The sequence below is a fragment of the Varanus komodoensis genome, unplaced genomic scaffold (genome assembly GCF_004798865.1).
Source record: "Varanus komodoensis strain SLA01 unplaced genomic scaffold, ASM479886v1 scaffold8, whole genome shotgun sequence".
NCBI classification, from domain to species: domain Eukaryota; kingdom Metazoa; phylum Chordata; class Lepidosauria; order Squamata; family Varanidae; genus Varanus; species Varanus komodoensis.
In genome coordinates this window covers 23,660,638-23,682,990 of record NW_025336481.1, presented here as the reverse complement: position 1 = coordinate 23,682,990, position 22,353 = coordinate 23,660,638, and the positions used below count along the sequence as shown (strand labels likewise).

Here is a 22,353-nt window from a genome sequence, read left to right as displayed (position 1 = left end):
ACCAAGGAATCTTTTATCCCAAAAAATGAGCAATATTGCTTCCTAGTATGATTCTTAAAGCAAGTTGTTTTAAGGACTGGCTTTTGTTTGTTTTTAGCATGAAGTATTGCAAGCCATGGGTCAAAGATAGCACTTTGATGCTATAGCAAAGATAGCATTAGGATGCTGATAATTCACATTATCCACTACACTAACCTCTCAGGAATCATTGGCAGAAATGGGGGTAGTGACATACGCCCACAGTCTGCTCTGTTAGTAAGCTTTAGAAAAGGAAATGAGCATTACCCCTTAGTAAGCTTTAGAAAGGGAAATGAGCATTACCTTTATGTGTTAAATACTTTCTCTGAAGAAGTTCTAATAATTTATTCCAAGTAATAACCACATGAAGCTATGTGTACTAAAATCTTAAAACAACTTCAAACCATAGTTTAAGATTCTGGCTTGTTCCAATCCTAGTAACCATCATTTTCCTAATTCAGATTAACTGGAAACTATGGGTAATTAACTCAGGAAATAGTGAATCATAGTACATGAAAGCTTATGCATATTTCTGTTTAGTAAGTCAAGATAGGTATGCCTGGACCTAATATTAGAGTTAGACTCCACTCACTTATATGTCTGAACTAAGCAGCTTAACAAAACTGTACACAATGTGCAGTTCCTCTTGTCATTTTAATAGCTGCTGCTGCTAGAGACCTTGGGGGTGGGTGATTTTCAGATCTAGGAATTAGGTTCTTTGCCTGTTGCAGATGGTGTTGCTCTCTCTCTCTGAAGGAGCAGGTATGTACTTTGGGGTTGCTCTTAGATTCATCTTTGTCACTGAAGGTCCAGGTAATTTCAGTGGATCAGAGTGCCCATTACTAACTATGCCTATTCTTGGATAGAGAGAGATTACCCACAGTGAACCTTACATTAGTAACTTTATGATTAGAGTACTATAATGCTCTCTATGGGCTACCTGTTTTGAAACCTGCCACTGGTGCACAATGCAGCAGCTAGGGTGGTCAAAGAAACACAGGTATTTTCACAGAACACCTGTGCTGAAAGAACTGTATGGCTGCTTGTTCACAATGAAGCTATGTTCAAGGTTATGTTGTAGACTTACAAAGCCCCAAAGAACTTGGGATCAGGATACTTAGCATAAGTCCTTCGCCTCTGTTTATTCAACTTACTATTAACAACCTCAAAGGAGGCCTTGTTAGTTATTTCATGACCAACAGAATGCCACTATGTAATATTCTGAAGGTGTGCTTTCTTACTGGTAGTTCTTACTCTCTAGAAAACTCTCCCCCATACAGAAAAGGTGTTATACTTCAAACATCTCCTGAAAATATACCTGTTCACCCAGGTATCTGGTCTATAAACAATTATGATTACACATATGCTGTTCCATCTTACTGCTTTTTGTGTTCTTCTGTTATATTATTATAGTTTTTAAATTGTTATTTAAATACTTAAATATTGCCTTGAAATGTGATTTTAGGTCAAATGCTATCAAGCCTTACCTTGTAACATCAGTACTTGCATGCTCTTCTTGCTGGAGTTCAGACAATGATGTGTCTCCATTGCTTAAGCTTTCTATCAGGGACAGCTCAGCACTACTTTGAGTCATATCTTTGGATTTACTCAGACTTGCTAATGATGTTACCACATTTGCTAAAGTACTTAAATCTCCTTGACATGCTTCAACCTAAAGAAAAAAGGATCAGGCAATTAATCCTACAATGGGACCCATCCTATGATACAGTTTGAAAGATACCTTAATAGCAAACACAGTATTGGAAGAATTGAAACTGGTTATAAAGGTAAGCTTTTATTCGTAAGTCCTTTAGTTGGTATCTTGGTTCATATATTATTATTATTATTATTATTATTATTATTATTATTATTATTATTATAACATTTCTATGCCGCCCCTTGCCGAAACCTCGGGGCGGACATTTTTTCACATAGTGAACATATTTGCCATAAACATCTACAATTTTGTTCTATTCCTTCATAATTATTCTTTAAATTATTTTCCTCAATGCTAGCTAATTATCTCTACAATTTATTAATTACTGGTCTTCCAGGTGCCTGGATAAATGCACAGGAAGCTGTAACACCAATAACTGCCAATAACTTACAAAAACAAATTAAGCATTCTACCCTCGTTTTCTACAAACCCTGATTGATGAATTATTTCAACTATTTTGAAGACATTTCTGAAAACTAAACAGTGATAGTGCATCAGAATATGATATAGATGAGAGGAAAATCAAGAGATACATTAGTATTTAAATTAACACCAGCAGCTAAGTACTTGCAGTAAATGGTATGCAGCTGACCAGTAATCCCTTTCTTTGCAGGAGGAATAATCTTAATGATTGATCTTACAGAAGCCCATGTCTACTGCTTTTAAATGTTCATTTAAATGGCCAAAAGCAAAGATCATAAAAGCGTATATATATATATATATATGAGAGTTTAAACACAGATTTTCCAATCGTGGAGAAAATGCTCTGTTTCAACACCAACAAGGTATCCATGCACAAGTGCAAAACTTTTCTTCCTCTCTACAGTTTATTTCTACATAGCGTATCTCCCATGGGTGATAATCTCTTCAGCCAAGTTCTGATGCACCCTTGGCAGAGGAAAAACTGCTTTGGTAGTGGCTGGGTGGGTATTTTCTCTTACCAATCCACCCTTTGTTTTTAAAAATCAAACACACTCCACACCACAACTTGTTTTCTATGTGACTGGAGCAGATCTGTTTTGAATCTCATAGTCAACCACCATCATTATCTTGACCCCTTGTCACACTTTGCATGGTAGAAAAAACATGAATATCAAGCAATATTGTTCAGTCAGCAACAGTCATGTTGATTCCACAAGAGGAGCCCAAACAAGCTATCCAAACATGACAAGTAGTGAAGGTGCCCGAGACGAAGAGAAAGCAAAGGCCAAACTGTCAAGAGTGAAGATAAGCCCTGGTGGCAGTGCATAGGAGGTGCTTTGTTACTGCCATAAATGTTACTAACACAAAAAGAAATTATAAGAGCAAGGGAAATAAGCAGCCAACCACTGTGGAGTAGAACAAATATACAAGCAAATTAAACATTTTAAAGCTAAGAAGGGCCTTGAATTTGAAGATTCCAGCTTGCTTGAAGAATTTCTACCAAAGACTGACTTGGAGCTGGCCCTCCTGACAACTAGACAGATGCTTCAACTTCACTGCCAAAGCTGCAACTCATAGCTATATCCTATTTCCAAACCCAGTAGCCTGAATGTGGACAAATGAAGATGGAAATTGGAATGGGTGTTAGGCAAAAAAAAAAGTCTTTACTGATGTCCATACCACAATGAAAAAGGAGGATCAAGTAGCATCTGTAGAAAGCCACCCAGCATCCCTCAAACACAACAGCTATACCAATGTTATTAATCATAATGCATTTTGAGAATCCTCTCTTTGTCAGTCAACTTAAACTTATCATACAAGAGTCTTTAAAAACTAAATTATGTATTTTAAGAAAAATGTGCAAGTATATAAAATTAAAAACAAAACAATTATAAAATATTACAAACTAACAAGAAAATGATGTTTGAATTGTCAGAAATCAAATCAAAACTCAAATCTTATCTGATTTCTTCAAAAGTTTCTAAATAATGCTTAGAGTTCCCAGGGTTTGGCCAACTATAACATTCCACTATACAAATCATATACTAGTGGAAACATGTATTGTGCTTGTGCAACCACCCACACATTATGCTTACACAACCACTTGTGCAACTGCACAAGTATAATGAACAATTATACTTGTGGAGCAGAAAAATTCCATGAAGCTGTTCTAATGTCATCTGAATTTGCAGAATGACGTTGTTAGATAATGCCACTTGCTGCTAACTCATTCACAGCAGGCTAAGTCTAACTGACTTCCCAAAGTATTTGGAAATATTTTGCTTAGCCACCTATATTCTGCTAAGTAAATTACATGTCTTATGCTCACCTGTTAGATAATTACTTAAAGTACTTTCCCTAATACTTAGTACTTTAAGAAAATTTATTTTGGGAAACCAAACCAAAAATCAAGCTCAGATCAATATCTTGTAAGAATTCATGTTCTAAGATGCTACAGTTGTTCCACAAAAATCCCTCCTTGGTCTCTCATATCACAAACATTTTCTTTGTTATAGCAGCTTGTCCAATAGCACTGAATCTGCTGTCTCCTGCTTTTATTTACTTTTTAAAAACCATTTCACCAAAGCTTCAAGATTTTTGAAAAATTCAAGGAAGGTTTGTGACAGCTAAAACATTAGTTTCTTGATCATTATTTTAAAAGAGCAGTTTTTATAATTGTTCATCATTGGTATGCTTTTAATTTCTAATTAAAGAAAGAAAATTTAAGAGAGCCAGTGTGATGCAGTAGTTCAAAGCATAGGTCTGGGGTTCAGGCGATCTGGGTTCCAGTTCCCACTCAGCCATGGAGCCAACTGGGTGACTTTGGCCCCAGTAACAGACTCTCAGCCCAACCTAGCTCACAGCATTGTTGTCATGGAGCTAAGATTAAGAACAGCAGGAAGGCCATTTGCTGGCCTCTGATCCTTCCCTCAGCAAATGAAAGTAGCCCGAACACAAGAAATTCAAGCAAACATACTTTTTTTAAAGCAAACAAATGGCATTCATTTTAAAGAAAAGTATGTAACAATTTTCCTCACCTGTGGCTCCTCAGTCACTGCAGCAGCCAGCCCACAGATCTGCCAACAAACTCCCCTCTAATTAAAGTTCTGATTGACTTTAACTAGTGATTCAGCCAGACCTAGCAAACAGTTTAACATTAGTTTAACTGTGCTGCTACAAGCCAACCATCCCAGCACCATTTAGAAAAAAATGAGGAATCCTCTTTGATTGGTTGCTGAATGCTATCCTTTTCAGAATACCACTTCCTTAAAAAGTGGCTGATTGACAGCAGAGCATGCCCTCTAGAAAGGCTGGAATGGCTACCACCATAATACTATAGTACTATTTGATTTTGGGGAACAGGGCTCTGAATAGCCCACCCTCTTCAGTAGTACCACCCCAATAAAGAGAAGGATCTCAAAACACATTGGGATTTGTAAAACTGGTATAACTGTCTTTTTCATCTTCTAATGACCCTGGCACAGAAGACAACACATAGGCATTAACCTGAGCTTGCCAGGATGTAGACTCAAGGGAAAAGAATATCAAGTTGTGTTCTTCTCCCAAATACTAAACATTTCCCTGGGTAAGAAGAGCAAAGACAGAAACATCAAATTGAACCAAACTCTATCTTGGATTAAACATTCCCATCCAAATTTATTGTGATTTCTGGTGAACAGGGCTGAAAGGCCTTGTCTCTGGAATGTCACTGGAAATAATTATTGGATCTGTGCATGCATGAAATGACTGGAGTCATTCCAGTGCAGACATTTCAAGGGTGGGCAGCACCATTTAGGGTGAACAGGGTCAGGAAAGTATTAATAAAAGTTCCCTTTTTAGAAATGTAATATCACCCACAAGCTGCTCAGGATGAGACCACAGCTTGAAGAGGTTTCTGGAAGTTTATTTAGCAGCAATCCCCTTACCTATAGAGGAGTGGGGGAAAGGAATGGAAAGCCAGGATGAAATGTGAAAGTGGGGAGGGGGATATTCTCTTCCTGCCTTGGCTGTTTATCATAAAGATCTGCCAATGTTTTTCCTGTGCATCTTTTTTACTTAAAACCCAAATGTGAAAAAGAAGCTGTATAAAGAACATATTTTGTAAGACTCCTTAAATATTTCAAACAAGTTTGAATGATACAAACATTGAAACAGAAGAAACATGCATTGACTATCATGTCTACTTAATAAATGAGTTACTTCATCATATACCTTATCTGCAGTCATCAAAACTGCAGGCTCATTCTTTATACCAGACTGATGAATATTCACAAACATTCCAGACTCCAACATTCCTGTTGATCTGAAATAAAAGGGCACAAGTGTTTGCTTATGGCCATAAGAAATGCCACAGAGCTATCTAACCCAGAGTAGTATTTGTGTACCTTGCTGTTTCACTATCTGTAACAAAAGTTGGAGTTGCTGTAAGTGGACTCCGCAAATCTTTTCGGATATAAATCTTTTCTGTAGAAGCTGCACAATTTGAAGACTTTTCTCGAGATACTTCAACTGGTTTCCTTTCACACTGAACAGCTACAAAAGAGTGTGAAGCTATCAGTATCAATCCAACATTCAAATCCAAATAAATTGCAAATTACAAACTAATTTTAGTTACTAACATCAACTTTAGAGTTTAACTTCTAATAACAAACCTAACAAATTTGTTTTCTGGAAACTGCAAGCAATACTAATGATCTTTTAAACATAGTTAAGAGACAGAAACAGAATAGTACATTCCCTCTCAATTATTTGTTTTTCTCCTATATATGAACACTCTATTGAAGTAGCCTTAACATGATGGTTTGATTTACACCAAACTATGAATATGGTCGGCAGAAGGAATTCATGGGAGAAGGACCTGGGGCAGGGAGGTCTTAATCCCAAAGGTCATTTCCAGTTACTCTCCATAGCTAAGACTCGGACATTTCTATTAGTCAATAGTAAACAAGTGTTCAACTAGTTTATATAGAGAAGACTAGTTTTGCAGATGACAACAGTCCATTTCCATAGGAATTTGTTTAGAATCTGACAGCTATGTTCAAATGTTCTACTTTCAGGGAATCCTTTTCATAGTTTGTATGCCAAACTATGTATTTTCTACTTTGCAGTTCCTTATGTACAAGCATCCTTGTATTTTGTAGAAGATCCTCAAAGACCTGAGGGTGCATATTGAGTCTTTATGACCTATGCGTCCACAAAAATGTGTATATTTTTGTAGATAGCATACCCCAAAAGGTCTATCCAGCATGCCATAGAGCTTATGAGGTGCTGGCTGGATGCTTTGGTCTCACTATCCACCCATGAAGATGGAGAACACGATCTAGAACACACTGAGTACTTGTTGTAGGACAATGGTGGTGGATGGTAGGCAAACTGTCTTTCAAGAGATTCGTAATTGTTTACCATTGCCAACCTTCTAATTATGGAACACTGGTGAGCTTCCAAGAAATATGGAATATGGCTTAAATGCCACTAAAGTAATATTCTGATTTTTGTCTATTTATTTTATTACCAAAAAATCTGAAAGAAAGATGTTTTACACCACTGTTCAACATATTTAGAATTTTGTTTTTGGGTTCCTGAGTCAGAACAAAAGAGAAAACTTGTGAAACCTAGGTCAGAACATCTTTCAGAAGCAATGCAATACTTTTTATGTCTTGATATGCTCTTAATGTTATTCTCTTCCTTGAAGACGCTTCCATACAACAATGTCATACCTAAGCCACCAGAACAAGTGCTCACTTCAGGAGTTTGAACCCTTTCAGAATTGCTCCTAAAGTTGCTCCTAATTTAGACGTAACACTGAGGACTATAAAGAATAGCACAGCACCAACGAGTCTTCCAATTATTTCTTTCCCACAATGAACTTTGGTTAAAACTCAGACTTACAATCTTGTTTCATTCCAAATGCAATACATCTCTGCAGTCTACAGTACTGGCACCTGTTTCTATGATGTTTATTAATCACACAGTCTCTTGTGCCTCGGCATGAATATACTAAATTCTTTCGTATGCTTCTTTTAAAGAATCCTTTGCATCCTTCACATGTCACTGCTCCATAGTGACGTCCTGGTTGCATTAAAATATATTAATTATAACAAAATACATTAATATACTATTGTCAGGTTTTTAAAAGTGTCATAAAAATAAAAAGACACAGTTCTGTATTATTGAAATTTAAGTCCTCTAAGCATGACCAACTGTTTTTGATGCTTAAATTGAAATAAATGTTATTATTTAGTGAATGAGATAAACACATTAAACATCAGACAAGCTTTTCCACCAAATGCTAAATCAATGTGCCAACATATAGGCTGAAAACAGAGCAAGATAATTTACTGACTGAGTAAAAACATTACATTCTAAGAGTGTTGCAGGAATTCCACCCCAGAACTGCAGACAGTTATACTAGCTTAACACAGATGTTCAGGATTAGCCTTCCAGCAGCTAACATTCTAATCTGATTATACTTATTTGGTAAAATGGTCAGCCAGTAAAAAGATAACATTCCTGTTCCAGAAATCTTGGAGAGATTTTGCCCTACTTACCAGCTGCACAAAGAGCAAAGGAGTTAAAAAAAATAGTCCATGGTAGAAATATGGAATGAATTCTACTTAGCTTGCTACTTAAAAGGAGCATTTGGTCTAGCAAAATTTAAGGGATCATGCCAACTCACCCTACCCTCCATTCTAGTCTGTTTGCCCAGCAGCAATCATCTGCATTTTCATCTTTCTGAAGATGTGATATGTGTATATAACATAGCAATGTAGGCTTGAATTATTGAAAACATGCGATATAGACCCTATGGTTTAGGATTGCACACTTTGGGTTTCATGCAGATAGGACCCAAAGTGTGAACAGCCAGAAAGGCTCAGGCAAGCATGTCAGCACATTGCCACCCTTTCCACCTCCCAAGGTATTCAGTCAGTTATATGGCAAGTCCATGTCACATATACAGGAAGAATTACTGGAATTACTATGCCAGAAAGAAACAAACTTTTGTATGACGTCTATGTATTGACTACTTACTAAGTAAGTAAGTAAACTTATTGACTAAGTTTCTCCAGAAGCAGATATGTACTGCAAGGTTTCTAAACAGTTTGTTATGTCATTCCTGCTACATCATAAATAGGTTTTAAAAGCTGAAGGTTTCACTTCACAACCTTGCTGCAGCATTTTTCTGACTGTCAAAAGGCCAAGGAACTGAGGGAGAGAGAACCCAGTTCTATCTAGCTATAAGGGTAACAGTATTGTTTTAAATTTCATTAGAAACACTGAACAAATGCAATTTTATTCAAATATACAAAAGAATTTTGATTATAGGTAATTGAACTGTATTTGCGCTCCTACTATAACAGGTTATTTTAAATGCATAATGATGATAGTTTTAAGAATGATGAAAAAAACTATTAATTTTATAAATTAGGGCTACATAGCAATTTACCTGATGCCTTGTCTCCACAAACAACGCACAGGTCAAATACTTTATTCAGAGACTGTTCTGAAGAAGAATTGTCTGTTAAAATCTGAAATAATAATAAATAGTAAAACCCCTTTACTTAAATTCACATGTATAAAGTAAGGGCATAAGGTTGTCTAATACCTTGTGAATCAAATAATACATTTGGTAATAAAATTTCAGAGGACATTAAAATAATCTAGTGCTTAATAAACTGAGCAGAAAAAATGAAAACAGCATTTATAACTTGAATTTATAAATATGAGTTCGCATCTGACTTCCTATGTTGATTTTTCAACCATTCTGAAAGTTAAGTTTCTTGATTTCAATATCCTACTTAGAAAATCTAGTAGCATGCCAACAACAATTTATGATGAAAAATGTCCAAATCACTTGACATATATCCCTAAATTATCACTGTGTTATGCTTTTTTTCCTCATTTTGTGTTTGAAGGAAATAAGAACAAAGTTATAAATTGGCCACATGACTCATCAACAGAGATTGGATCTCTGAAGCAACTATGTTGAAGATTAAGATACACTATCAGCAAGAGCAATGGCAGAGAAGCCAAGAACAGTTCCCTATTTATTTACTTATTATTGAATTCGTATTCCACAACCAATTAGTCCACTGGACTCTCTAGACAGGTTAAAAATGAAATAAAATCAAAACATAATCCAGTAACAATAATATACATAATATAAAATAAGCCAATAATATAAAGAAAATATAACAAAAAGCAGCATTTACAACACTATACACAACACAACATTATACAACTGAGAGTAGGCCAGTAACATAAGGATTTAAAACATTATAGGTTAATATTCTAAAACTCAATAAAATTACTTCCATTAAAATGTATAGGAAATAAACATCAATTGTTAAAATGACTAGAAAATTGTGTTGTTTTTGCCTAGCACCAAAAAGACTGTAGAGAAGGTGCTAGGTGAACTACTCTTGAGAGGCTATTCCATAAGTGTAGCACAACCACTGAGAAGGCTCTTCTGTTAGCCATCCTTCTCATCTCCTTGGATGATGGCTCCTTCAGGAAGGCCTCCAAACCTGATTTTAGGGGTCAGGTAAATGCATATGGGAGCAAGCAGTTCTTTAAGTATCCTGGTACCAATTTAGGGCTTTATATGTTAAGCAGCTCAAATTACGTCTGGAGCTCAACTGGTATCCAATGAGGGCGGTAAAGTATTGGAGTGATATGGGTGCAGACTTGCTCACACCAGCAGTTGCACTTCTCCATTCCGTACCAGTTGAAGTTTTCGGTCTATCTTCAGGCAGCCACATGTAAAGTGCATTACGATACAGGTAGTATTTCTGCTACAAGAACTTTGCATTTTCCCCTGAGCTCATGTTGTAATATCTTGACACAGAAATGACTGGATCAACATGAGAATCCAAGGTGATAAGCCATGGTGAGTTTGCATTTCATGCAAGCATTGACTAATTTCTGTTTAGGGGCAACAAGTCATCCTGATGGCCCCAGTACATTCATTCTTGCAAAAGCTCTTCACAGCCTCTCTGGGTGGCTGTGAAGAGCTTTTGAGAGGAATGCCTGCTGTACTTTGGCAGTAGACGTACCCAGGACATAGCCCAGGTAAGGTATGCAACTTCAGACCTGTGCAAGTCCATCTAAACAATTTTTAAGACTTTTTAAAATGTGCATATTTGGTATGCAAAAAAGGGGGAGACAAACCAATGACAGCCCGTCCAATGAGTTGATTCAATACTTTGAAGGGGCCGTCAATAGCTGTCTAATCAGAGACTGCTTCAGACCACAATTTCTGGAAAAAAAATAAAAAAGATAAATGGAACAGAGAAGCTGTGGGTTGGTAATGTTGTGTAAAAGCACCTAATGTAATGCTTCCTCCAGCTAATGCATACAGTGCGCTTGCATACCAATATTGAGCGGGAATCTTTACACTTGAATCCCTAAGCATTTCAATGGTCTATCTCTAGCATCCTAAGTTTTCCTAAAGTCTTCTCCTCCTCCTTGAAACAACTTGTCCATTTTCCCTTCCTGTTCTTCAGAATGGGAACTGTCTCCTGAAACACCTTCATGGAATCACTGCCCCTGACTTCAGTTTTTCTTGGAAGGCTTTGGACCTTTCTCCTCACTAACCCCTTTCACCTGCCTACCCAGGATAATATATTAGCTCCTACACATAGTTGGTGTTTTATATATAAATATATTAATACTTAAAACTAACAAACCCATGTTTGCCAATGTGGATGCTATATTGTGATTCATTTAAAAAAAAATTAAATTCCTTTGGGATCCTATGCCTCACCATATCACTCCGGAATGGGATCCCTCATGTCACCATATTAATGAAAAAAAGGAGCCAAACACTAGGAAACTACCTACAAGTGTAGGATAATAGATAAATAATTTGAGAACAGGCCTAAAGAAAACTAAATGTGACTAAAGTTCACATTCTGCTCATCACTACTGACCAAAATGCAGCACTATTTTCTGAACCTTTAGAAAATTCTTTAAAACATTTTTCTGTAAAGAAAGAATGCTTTCATCTCCTCTCTTTTCCTCTCCTTTTTTTATTCCAGGTGTATGTATCCCACAATATTTAGGTTTAAAAAGCAACACATGAGCTACATGCTCATCCATATCAACCCAGAATGCACAGACAGGGCATTATCTTACTGCTGATGGATCAGCACAAGCAGGAGTATTGTGTTAAGAGGAAAGTCTGAGTTTTAAAAGTTATCTGAATATATTCTAATCAGATGAAACATCATACCTGAATGTGTTGAGTAGATATATCTGGGGATGTAAAAAACAGTTGGTTGACCCCTGCAGCATCTGGAGTTGTTAGAAAAACCTTCCCTGGAGTAGCATCTTGTCTTGCAAGGATCACTTTGCTTGGAGTATCATGATTTGTTAAAATGAACTGCTTGCCTGTTGCAGTCTGATCCAGTGCTGTAACAATCTGAATCTTCTGCCCTGTCTGTTGATCTGTAACAATCTGGCAACACATTTATCTCAAGTTGTTATGGCAGTTTAAAGCAGGTGCAGTCTACATGTAACTTAATTACAGTGTTGTCCAGCATGGCTGAAGAAAATGAAACTATATTAACTGCTTTTGGAAGATGCAACATAAATTCCATGAATAAAGAATTCAAGCCACTCAAGATTTATCTGCTATCTAAGATGTGGTGCTCATGACAAATAAGGGGGTACTCAGTAGAGCTGGAAGCAACACTACTGATGTTTGATGTGAACACCTTAAAACAAATACACCTTTTTAAAACAAAGCCAGTGTGTGTTGTGGTTTAAAGCGCAGGACTGAGACTGAGGCAATCTGGGTTCTAGTCCCCACTCAGCCATGGAGCCAACTGGGTTACTTTGGGCCAGTCTCAGAGTCTCAGCCCAACCTAGCTCACAGCATTGTTGTTGTGAGGCTAAGATTGTGAGCAGCAGCAGGAGAATGAGGTAAGCAGCTTTAAGTTTTTTAAAAAAGAAAAAAAGGCAGGATATAAATAGAATGAATGAATGAATGAATGAATGAATGAATGAAGCAAGCAAGCAGTTGCATTAGTGTTAATCCAGATCTAGCCAATTAAAATCAATGGGACAAACCCATTAAAATCAATGAATCTTTTATTATGCCTAATCATTTCATTGATTTCAAAGGGACTAGTAAACTAAGTATTTCTAATTATGGATTCAAGCCATTGGTTCTAGGATAAGCATCTCTTTTCTTGGCAACAAGTCAGGACTCAAAAAAATTGTGATGAAAGCAAGTATTATATAACCTGCCCTGAGCCATAAGCTGTAGATCGCAGTGGTATATACATGTTCTTAATAAATATTAAATATGCATTTTGAGTGTCCAAAACACTGTACATCCTTTCAATGAAATTATTAAATTCAGCCTATGTTAGTCCTCTAAAGGCAGAGGAAATTATGTTTAGGCTGAATCCAGGTGTTTTCCAGTTATGGGAGAAATACGGAATGTAGTTTGTTTCATTTATTCTCCACTGATCAACAGCTTCAGAATCTTGCCTTACAGATGTGAAGGCCAAGGGAAAAAATGGAAAAAATTAAAAGGGAAAACAACTGTTGTCTTGAGGGATTTTTTCCATGAAAAAATTGGAAATGTGGGGGAATTCTGAAAAAATAAATCTTATTAATCACTTTATCTTTTGGAATGAGTGAAATGCTTTTAAAGACAAGGGTTTATTCATTTAAAATATGTGGTTTGAAGATTTTTATGTAAGAATTTACATCATTAGAGAAAGATGATTCCTGTATACTGTTATGTATATATAACATTCAAAACCTAGAAACATTTCTGTGCCTAACATGTTCATGACAGGCAAATACTGGCCATTACTGCTTGTGAATTTCTGTTTTTCTTTTTCTAGCAAACTCTTACTGGGTTTGGAGCAAGTATCCTTGGTCTGTTGCCTTTCTAGGCCTTCCCTTGTGGGCAACCTCTTTACCTCTATTCCTGAAAAACTATCACACAACCTTGGCACATAGGATGTAGCAGTTTTTATTTTCTCTTTTTCTTGTATGCTTTTATTGTTTCTTTCTCAGTATTTCGCTTGTATAAAATATCTACATTTTTGAGGTTGCATCCAATATGTGTTTCTCTAGAATTAAGCTCCTTTAAAGAGAACAGGTCTTATTTTTTACTTTCAAAGCTCTCTCTCTAGCTTCCCTGTCTGGCCAAAAACTTGCCCAACATGGCTATATAAAAATAAAACAGGATGGGAATAAACATTCTAAATGGTAGAAATTATATGTTAAGTTAAATTTATGCACTTTAAGATGTTGAAACAGTAAAATAGGTTTAGGATTGATAGGTAAGCATTGCAGATACATCAATTTCCCCCAAAGTTTCAGACATAACGTACTTGTATCCGCTGTGGTAAGGAAAGGCCTGTATCAGCAGGAACAATCTGAATTCTTTGTGCTGTCCCATCCATTAGTGTTTGTGTGACAGATCCTTGGGAATGTGCTATCTAGAGCAAAAAGCAGAAATGTTTACCACTAAATGAACAAAATCTGACCAATTTCTACTATGTTTTCCAAATTTTCCTTGCTCTAATGAGGCACTGGACAAAATATTTCAATGAGGGTGGTAACTGTTTATACACATTGTTTCTACTTACACAAAGCATTTTTTCAAGGTTGCCCCATGATGTCATTATACAGTGGTACCTTGGCTCATGAACTTAATCTGTTCCAGGACTCTGGTCGTGACCCAAAATGGTCGTGACCCAAGTTAAATTTCCCCATAAGGTTCAATGTAAATAAGGTTAATCTGTTCTGTAAATTTTTTTTAATCAGAAAAATGTGAAGCAAAGTGACAGAGAACAACAAAGATCACAGCCATCTCCCCCTCCCACCCCAAGCACAAGCGCGGCCATCTCCCCGCCCCCCCAGCATGACCAAGATCACGCCTGGTATCCCTGCACGCACCCATCATCCCTGCACATGCCTGTCATTCCGGCACGCGTAGGGGGAGAGACGGGTGTGATCGTGGGTGCACTGGGGGAGAGAGAGATGGGTGCAAATGGGAAGCGCTGGAGGAGAGAGAGATGGGTGCGAATGGGTAGCGCTGGGGGAGGGAGAAAAGGGTGCAATCTCAGCCATCCCCCCTGCCACCAGCACGATTGCGGCCATCTCCCCACTTGTGGGGGATGAGGAGATGGCTGCGCTAGTGCTGGTTGGTGGGGGAGATGGCCAAGATTGCGCCCATCTTTCCTGCAGGAGCATGCCCATGATTATGCATGTCTTCCCTGCATGAGTGCAACTGCGATCGTGGTCATCTCCCCACTCAGGAGGTCGCCACCCAATGTGGAGTTCGCGACCAATGTCAAAATTTTCATGAAATTTTTGTTCACGACCCAGTTTGGTCGTGAACCTAGGTGTTCATGAGCTGAGGTACCACTGTACTTATTTGTGCTTCCTACAATCCTAGAAAAGAATCACTCATTAACTGCTATACTTATGACTGACCAAAATGTAAAAATCTGTAGTCACTCAACCTCATGCAGAAGAGATTCATTTGACAATCCATGAAATACAAAAGAACTAGTTTACTTAATTTGGAATGTAACTGCTAGATGTAGCTGAACATTTGCACAAGATCCAGTTGTGTCATCCGATTGATGGAAATGCTTCTATCAGCAGAACTCAGGAAGAGGGCAATTGCCCATCTTTCCCCTCTCAGCCCCTCTGTGTGCCCTCCTCACAGTATGCTATAGTTTTTGGTAAATTCTCAGGCCCAGATTTTCAAATGGTATGGAGGGCTACAGAGGGAGGAGAGAGGGAGAAAGTGGTATCATAACAGTGGCTATAACCTTGAGCAGTGTCCATTCAAATACTACATAAGAGAACCTGAGCACTATGCCAATAGCATTAGCTTTGGCTTTTCATGGGAATCCTGTTATGCCATTTGATAACAACAGAGCTGTGCAAGAGGTCTTTTATGTTAGTGCAATGTAATTTACATTAGAAATCCATTCCCGGTTGGATTTCTGTAACGCACTTTACGTGGGGCTGCCCTTGAAGACAGTCCGGATACTTCAGATGGTGCAAAACAGAGCTGCCAGGATGCTGTCGGGGACTGGGCGTTATTCTCATATAACCCCAGCCCTCTATCAGTTCCATTGGCTTCCCATCGAAGTCCGGGCTCAATTCAAGGTGCTGGTTATTACCTATAAAGCCCTAAATGGCTTGGGACCAGGATACCTAAAGGAACGCCTTCTTCCCTATTTGCCCTCCCGCCCCCTGAGATCAGCAGCAGAAGCCCTTCTCTGGGAACCCTCTGTGAAAGATATTAGGAGACAGAATACTCGGAGGAGGGCCTTCTCTGCAGTGGCGCCCCATCTATGGAATGCGCTCCCCAGAGAGGTCTGCCTGGCGCCGTCTTTATATGTTTTTTGGCGCCAGGTTAAGACCTTTTTATTTAATCAATATTTTAATAAGTTTTAATATTGAATTTTATCACCATATTTTAATTGCAGCCAGAGTGGGTCATTAATTTATTTATGTTATGTTAGGTATTTGTATTTTATTTGTGTAAGCCGTCCTAAGGCTCTTGCAAAGGACGGCATACAAATATCTTAAATAAATAAACTAGTGTCCAAGTTACTGCCCTCTTTTTTCATGTGTAGCGGGATATGGGACACACTTGAAGAAACCACAATGCTAAGAATTCAACTCAAAGTTTAATGTATGGAAGAAAATAACCTCAAACATTATTATTGCTCCTACTCCCAAATATGTGAAGATTGTACAAGATATTCTACCAAACAAATTTATGTTCAACCTGGGACCTTCCTCAGAATGGAAACTCCAAGAGAGGCGAAGAGTGTGGTAACAAGGAGGAGTACATTCTCTGCTGTGCACCCCATCTATGGAACAACCATCCCACTGTGGCCCACCTGGAGCCAATCTTGTCATCTTTTTGGCATCAGGTTAAGATGGACCTTTATGCTGAGGCTTTTAAAATATATTCTTGGTTACCCAGGGGCTTGAGGGGCTACCTATCCCAGGTGTTCTTTTACAGAGTAATTCTTCACTGTATGTTTTACTTTTTACTGTTTTTAATTTTTAATGCTTCTTAATCAGAATTTTAGTTATTTTACTGTACAGTGTTGTATTGTTTTAATGTACTTTTGTTAACCCTCTAGAAAGCTTTGGCTGTGGGGCAGCATCGAAATGTAATATAAATAAATAAACAGAATTCTAAATTTAAAAATGCAAATTTTGTACTTTGTATCATCAGACGCTGTAGATTTAAATTCACAGGGAGTTGCCTTATACCAAGTTGGGACTATGGGACTCTCCAGTCTAGCATAGTTAATGCTGACCAGCAGATGCTTTCAGTGGTTTCAGACATGGGTATTTCCAGACCTACCAGGCAATGACAAGGATAGAACCTGGAACTTACACATGCAAAGCATGTGCTCTTCAAGATGTCAGGAACAGAATTTACAAAATGGTCAAGGAAATGCTAGAAAGATTTTTATATATCCACTGATACAAGTTATCAATTTGTCTAAACATATGTATAAGTACCTCTCCCATTTGCTGTTCAATTATTTGATGGGCCAGTTCCTCAATAGTTGCCATGATCTTGAGTCACTGATGTTCCCTATTGAAGAAATACATTCTTAAATTTTATACTGCAATAAAGAAAACCACAGCAAAAAGTAAACAATGGCAGCCAAGATGATGTAAGCAGTAGCACTCTGAAAATAAAAATGTGGCTTAAGTGTTGTTAGTTGTCCAAAGCTATTTACAAATAGTACCACATTACATTCCATCTAGCATGATGTGCCTTACAAGTGTGGCAGGCTACAATGATATACACATTTATGCAGGATTAAGTATAATTGAATTCAATGGGGATTACTCGTGAGTACACATATATAGAATTTTAGGGTAGATAAAGGAATTTTCATTCTAGAAGGTACACAGTATATTCTAGAAAGAATGTACTTGCTACAGCTATAGAAAAGTGAGGCATTTAACCATGGCTAACCATACCATGTTCAAAATTAATATCTGCCTTGAATGTCATGGGCAGAAATATACAATAAATATGATTTCCTGCTACTTGATTCCTATTAGATCACATTTTCAGAGCATTCATAACTTGTCAGATCCTAAGGGCTAGTTGATATTTTCTTTTGCCATGGAAAAGGCTTCCTCTGACAAAACACATCTCCACTTGTCTCTGGTTTTCATTCAAAATATAGCCTACCTTCACAAATGAGGCAGAACCATTGTCAAACAATAGACTTATTCAGACTTTCTAAATAAACAGCCTCCACTGCAGTTCTGTAGAAGTCCTAACTGCTTTCAACAGAATCTAATGTAGGAACCAATAGTTGGCAGGTCTGTGCCAAATATGGTCCAAAGCTTCTACTGGGTCCACCTGGAGATGAAAATGTGAGGAAGCAGGACTTGAGGTCATGTGACTCAGCAGTCCCTTATGTAGGACACCACCCTCATTTTCCTAAAGAAATATCTCTTGTCTTCTACACAGTAAAATAATTTTCCTAAGTACCTGCCTTGTCATCCATTAAAAGAGCATTCCATGGATCCTAGATACTGTCTGAGCCACAAAATACTGGGGATTCCTCCCTTCAAGTTGGAAACAGTGCTCTGACTTCAGAGTTCCAACCCCGCTTCCACAACCCTTCACAGCTAGCACGGAAAGGACCATGTTAGCTGCTTTCATGATCAGAAGAGTGATCTAGCCATATTCATTCCTACATAACCAGAGGTCACATCTGAGAAGTAAGCAACGCTAAAACCAAAGTGAGGGTAGCCACAGTAATGTTCTCTTTCTTTTCCCTTCCCGTCCCTTCTCTTTTTCTCCATCACCGTGTTTCTTCTCTGGCCCCTGAGGAACAGCTATTCTTTCTAGTGTGCAGAGAGAAGCCCAAGTGATCTGGCAATCCAGTGGAAGACTAATTGCTTCTTGCATCACAACATCTCTGTGGAAAACAAAAGGGTTGTTGCTAAGAGGGGGTTGGCCTGGCAGACAATGGTGATAGATGAAAAGAGAAGTTCTGGTGAAATAAACACTCTCCACTTCTGTTCTACAATTTCAGAATACAGTCTTTTTTCACTCCAGGAATTTAAGTTAATCCCTTTTGTACACAAAGCATATATTCCATTACTGAGCTATGATCCTTTACCTGATTTAGAACCAGACGATCCTCTAATACAAAAACCCTTACATCCTTGCAAGGGTAGTTGTGGAAATTCCAGCCTTCTCAAGCATGAAAGGGCTTGATTACATTGTAGAACAATTGCAATTGTAGTTTTGTTGTTTTAAGTTAATGTTATCTTGTTTGTTTTAAATTTTTATCAAGCTTTGTTAACCACCCAGAGAGCCTCAGCTATTGGGTGGTATAAAAATGAAATAAAGAAAATAAATAAAAGCTCACTCTGCCATTGCCCTTGCTTCTCTGCTTTCTTCAGACAGTGAGGTGAATACAAAAAATGTGTTATGTTGACACAATTAAGGCCAATAGGGCAAGAAGAAATAGCATTTCTCTTGCTTGACATTCCCTTTCCCTGCTTTGCCTTTAATATTATTCTCCCACATTTGAAGACATCTTCAAGAACTCCAACCTTAGAGTGCAAAAGTTAAAATGCATCTAGGACATGATGTGCATTACACTAAAGTGAATGACCAAAAAAGCATAGATTTTAAAACTTTACCCAGCACCTATGTTGTTTCTATGCACAGCACCCTTCCAATGCTAGCCAAATTTAGCTGGAATTAAATCATACTTTAATTCAACTAAAGATATTTCTCAGAACTATTTTAGAACTGTGGCCTTAGCCTATTTTTTCAAATTGTGAAGTCCTATTATCATCTGAACAGGCCTAAAACTACAGTAGGTAAACATCCTTTAAAAACAAGCTTCAGTTCCACACCCCAATGATACACAGGTATAATTTATTTCAAAAAGTACATCTATTTTTAAAGAAAAATAATGAATTTATTTAACCTACATTTTCAGCTCTACAAGTGCAGAATCAGCGTGGAGGTATATAATGCTATAGTTAGTGAATCGGGGTGAAGTGGTAATGCAGACTTTCTGAAGGTGTCAATTCACTTCTACAAAACTTAAAGTACATCTAGGACATTATCTGCATATCCAGCACACAGATGGAGCCATACATGGTGTCCAATAATTTTGGTGCACCCTACTAGCTTATCAGTGCTTTTGACTGGCTTGTGCTGCTGATGTCTTCTAACACAGGCAATGAACTCAGGAGAGGAATAGAACTGGTCACTCCTTATGACTTTAGAAAAGGGAAGAGCTTCTCTTTCCCTCCATGCAGTAGGCACTGGGAAAGTGGGTAGCATCAAAACAGTAGTTCAATAGTAGAAAACATGTATTGCAGGGTCAGTCTCTGGTATCTTTAGGTAATACAGGTAGTTCTAACTGAAACTCTAGAGAGATATTGCCAGTCAACGTTACAAAATACCAATTAGATGGACCAATGATGGACTTCCTAGAAATTTGTGATACTTTTTTCTTTCCGCAAGCCTGTTACAAGCAAAGAAACCTCCCTTCTGTCAGCCAAATAAAATGGATTTGTCAGAACTGTCTGTAACACCTCTTGTTCTCTGTAAGATCCAGAGAAATTACAAGAGAAGAATTTTATTGGATATGCAGAAAAGAGAAGTGTGAATGACATTGTGGATTCCTGGCCAATTGCCCTATAACTAAAATGCATGAACACTGCAAATTATTTTGAAAAAGTTGAAGGCATCAACCATTACAGGACAAAGTCAGTATGAAGCAAATTAAGGAAGCAATTTCTTTACCCTTAAAAAATATCTAATGCAAATTAAGCATATCTGCAGGTTAGCATTTTACTTACCTCAGGTACCAATGTTAAATTCCACTTCCTGTATGCATAATCACTCTCAGTAGACTCCTATAATTAAAGAAAGAACATTTTAGCTGCAGGGATTGCATGTAAAGTTTTACAGAATAAAAACAGATTTCTAATTTACTTCTCTCCAAGAATTAAGAGGAGAGGCAAACAGTGATGCTAGCTAGAAAGAACAAAGCTGGTCTACAGTGAATTTAGCCATGTGACCCTTGAGCACAATTTTTAAAAAATAAGTTCAGTTACCTACAGCTACTGCCCTGTATTCTGCCCTACAGGTACTAAGAGTTCTTCATGCTGCTTTACGACACACATGCAAAACAGTACAACATCATTGCCACATATGCTGCTATGTTGGATATATTACAGGAATTCCTTGCATATGAAGGCAATTACAAAAACATTAAAATGTAGGAATTGGGATAAAGGAATCAGGAAAGCAGTTTTAAATTTCAGGTCCAGTATACATATTCTGAAATATCACAGACCTAGCATGTGGGACTGAAGTGAGGACTGGTATCTATCTTGTGAGTTGTCCTATGGTTTTCTTGTGCAAGCATCCTAGCACCTCTGGCTGCTTTTGTTGGGGAAATTTTCACAGTCAGTGTGGTACTCATGTTGGACTGGGGACAGGTTCTAGTCCCCACTCAACCACGAAGGTTCAGCCTAACCTACCACAAGGTCATTGTTGTGAAGAGTAAAATAGACTATGCCTTGTGTACTTCACAAGAGGAAAAAAGCTGGGGCATAAATGCAATGTACTACATCAATGAGACTTGCATCAAAGCATAATTGTATGAGACTGGGATACCCATATTATAGTTGCAATTGGAATCTGCAAATAATTATAAAAATCGAATATAAAATATCTTTACTAATATTACAATCAGGACTTAAAATGATTTCATATATTTATGTACTAAAGAGTAATCAAGGCAGGACTGTTGGATAGTAATAAAATGTAAATCCTGAAATAAGAAGGAAATGCTCTTATGACCCCAAGATTTTTGTCTAAGTGGCCACAAGATAGATTCAGATTTCAACTTCGATGCCAGAGACAGCTCTGATTCCTTACCCTGATCCCCTCACAGTGTGCGTGGAAAGAAGCATGCTGGCTGCTTTCCAAGATAAAGAAAGTGCCCTCAGAGAGGGGTTAAAGGGGGCAAGGAGGAAGAGTACTGCAGCAGTCAGGTACAAGATACTCAAAAGCCACTCCAACCACCTTCCCCCTCTCTTTCAAATGCTAATGATGGCTGAAAACCATCTAGTAAAAATGCAGAACAGGAAGAACAGGCAGGTGAAGATCACCTCCTCTGCTTTTCCTGCTCTGTGCAGGATAAGCGTGAGCCTGCAACTTCAGAGGGTGACACTCATTTTAACAGAATCACAAAATCCTATTACCCATGTGGCAGATGCTTACAAGTTGCTAAACTCAAAGGCTTAGGAGCAAACAATACAAGATGCACTACACAGCATCCAGTTTCTGCTGCTGGTACACCACCTGCCTATAGTAAAGCAGTTGACTACCCTGTTGGCAAGTATCCCAGAATCAGCATGACTTGGATTCTGAAGAAGAGGACCTTGAGATAGCAGAGATGGAAATTTTGGAAAACTGGGCCAAGCCACAGGCCTTTGAAGTGCCCCCATGGTTGCTGCTCCCAGGTTCTCAGGTTGACAAGGACAGCAGGAATGTTTTGGGAGGGGTTGAAGATGAGGAGGAGGAGAAGCTGTTGCTTTAGATGGTCCCTGACCACCTGATGAGGTGTTAGGAGAGACAACCTGCTGAGTTAGAGGGTGTGCACATGTCTCACTGGCTGGCC

General features: G+C 38.0%; 1 protein-coding gene across 2 annotated transcripts in view; it reads right to left on the bottom strand.

Moving 5' to 3' along the window:
- The window catches only part of NR2C1 (nuclear receptor subfamily 2 group C member 1), a 41,125-nt gene that overhangs the window by 15,093 nt on the left and 3,679 nt on the right, over positions 1 to 22,353 (bottom strand). The window contains exons 2-10 of one of the 2 annotated variants that reach the window (XM_044454868.1): positions 20,522 to 20,578; positions 17,186 to 17,261; positions 14,011 to 14,118; positions 11,889 to 12,113; positions 9,102 to 9,183; positions 7,547 to 7,726; positions 6,043 to 6,190; positions 5,870 to 5,960; positions 1,506 to 1,690 (exon numbers count right to left, since the gene is read on the bottom strand). In XM_044454868.1, the coding sequence (XP_044310803.1) occupies positions 1,506 to 1,690; positions 5,870 to 5,960; positions 6,043 to 6,190; positions 7,547 to 7,726; positions 9,102 to 9,183; positions 11,889 to 12,113; positions 14,011 to 14,118; positions 17,186 to 17,239 (1,073 nt within the window). In that variant the 5' untranslated portion in view covers positions 17,240 to 17,261; positions 20,522 to 20,578. The remainder of the gene's footprint in view (positions 1 to 1,505; positions 1,691 to 5,869; positions 5,961 to 6,042; positions 6,191 to 7,546; positions 7,727 to 9,101; positions 9,184 to 11,888; positions 12,114 to 14,010; positions 14,119 to 17,185; positions 17,262 to 20,521; positions 20,579 to 22,353) is intronic. The other variant, XM_044454869.1, reaches the window with a different exon arrangement.